This window comes from Pundamilia nyererei, unplaced genomic scaffold (genome assembly GCF_000239375.1).
Source record: "Pundamilia nyererei isolate P.nyererei 1_Seehausen unplaced genomic scaffold, PunNye1.0 scaffold00030, whole genome shotgun sequence".
NCBI lineage: Eukaryota > Metazoa > Chordata > Actinopteri > Cichliformes > Cichlidae > Pundamilia > Pundamilia nyererei.
This window is the reverse complement of record NW_005187431.1, coordinates 234,976-236,862: the sequence shown is the minus strand read 5'-3', so window position 1 is coordinate 236,862 and position 1,887 is coordinate 234,976. Positions and strand designations below refer to the sequence as shown.

General features: G+C 41.1%; 1 protein-coding gene across 2 annotated transcripts in view; it reads right to left on the bottom strand.

Moving 5' to 3' along the window:
- Positions 1 to 6: 6 nt before the first annotated feature.
- Positions 7 to 1,887, bottom strand: part of vps50 (VPS50 subunit of EARP/GARPII complex) — a 116,462-nt gene continuing 114,581 nt past the window's right edge. For both annotated transcript variants that reach the window (XM_005728723.1, XM_005728724.1), the window contains 2 exons: positions 1,358 to 1,547; positions 7 to 1,249 (listed from right to left, as the gene is read on the bottom strand). In XM_005728723.1, coding sequence (XP_005728780.1) covers positions 1,130 to 1,249; positions 1,358 to 1,547 — 310 coding nt within the window. In that variant the 3' untranslated portion in view covers positions 7 to 1,129. The remainder of the gene's footprint in view (positions 1,250 to 1,357; positions 1,548 to 1,887) is intronic.

Genomic DNA, 1,887 nt, shown 5'->3' with positions numbered 1-1,887 from the left:
CCCCAAATAAGACACGAAGCAAGAAATAAATACAGACATTGCTCAAACATTCACATTTACAGTATTCTTCTTGGAATAGTTGCACACAAAATATGTACAAAGGTGAAGCAAAACCTTTGTTTGTTTGTTTTTCTCCAGAGGAAGTTACGGTTACAAACATCTCTGCAAGTCCGTTCAGGTTAAACTATCGGAGCCTAACAAATTTAGATAAAAATGAGCCAAATTCTACTGCTCGTCCAAAAAAAAAAAAAAAAAAGGATATGACAGATGGCAGATAAATAAATGCAGCTGGTGCAGATATAATCCAATCAAACAAATGCTAACTACAGCAATTTATATTACTTTCAGAATCATCATTCATTTAGATTCATCTAATTCATGGACATAACTAACTAAACAACCAAGCAGAGAATCCAGTCTGACGCAGCAAATACCCCGAAGTGAAATAATCTACAGCGAGCGTATTGCCTGCAATAAGTTACAGTGAACGATTAAGGTCAACAATAACCCAGAACCACTGACTTCAGTTAACACATTCAGACAGTAAAGGCGTATTAAAATGTTCTCGTGGGAAAGCGTAACAACATTAAGAGTCAGATTTAGCCACTCGCACATGTTCACTGGCTTTTTTTGCGGAGGATGGAAAGCCACAAGCAGCCGAGTGCTAAACGGACACACCGCATTACACAGTGAGAGTCTGTATGAGCAGCAGACAAACAAACTCGGGATCTTCAAAGAAACGTAAGCTGTTGCGGTTGCAGAAAAACGTCATGTTGTAAGAAAACATGAGGGCATGCATTCTGGTCCGTATATGCATAGAATGCCTGCAACATGCTTGGAAGTAAACAGAGGTTTAGTATTTATGTATATCGGCAAATCAAAAGGTGCGTTCAAGCAAGCAGGAGTTAATTATTTTTTACCATATGAAGACTAGATTAGCACATAATTAGCAATTAGCAGATAATGTACAGTATTAGAGCTAGTGCGCAATAGCTCTGCTACTTATTTCCAGCTTGCTAAATGCACCTTTTAGACTTGAAAATGAAGACATTCAATGCTGAGCTACACTCTTGGAGGGTTCGTCTCTGTGGGATGGATAGTATGTTTGGGCTTCTCTCTGTGCATTGGTCTATCTTTTGGGTCTGTCAATGTCATCGATGGCTGCCAGAAGTTTCTGGCGAGCCTTTTTGTTTATATGTGAACCGAGACAAACGTTCACCAAGTTGGCTAGCTGCTTCATGGAGTACTCCTGCAAAGAAACACAACGAGTCGGTCAGAAAAATCAAACACACGGTCTCGCTGTTTTAACAGAAATGGAGTAACTTGCTATAACCACCAGCCTGTGTCACTGTCTCACCCTGTGATTCTTGATGAACTGCTCCATATCATTTTCAGTCAGGTAATAGGCCTTAATGTAGGTTTCAACAAACTCCTTATCAGGGATGGGGCGTAGGTCAGTCAGCTTCTCCAGCTTCATCAGGAACTGCTGAAAATCCAGCTGCATCAGGGCCCGGCCCTCATTGCTGCATTTCTTTACATTAGCGTAGCTACAGAGGAGGACAGAGGAGCAGACGGAGAAGGACATTAGCATTGCCCTGAGTGCTCAGGTAGAGGTAAGTAACGACTGAAACACAAGTAAATTCTGGAAGTCAATCCCAGTGGTCGCTCGCATGCATGTGACCTAAGGGTTATGTTTAACATCACATATTTTCCACACTTAAATTCTCCAGCCAAATATCACCATGCTCAGACATTCTGCACTTCTTTAGACATCTCCAAGCACAGATCACCAAATGTCAGACAAAATCTGCCTTTCTTAAGTGCTCTGAGTGCATAATAAAGTCACAATGTACCTAGCAAAGTGAAAATGTCCAGTACTCTGTGTGT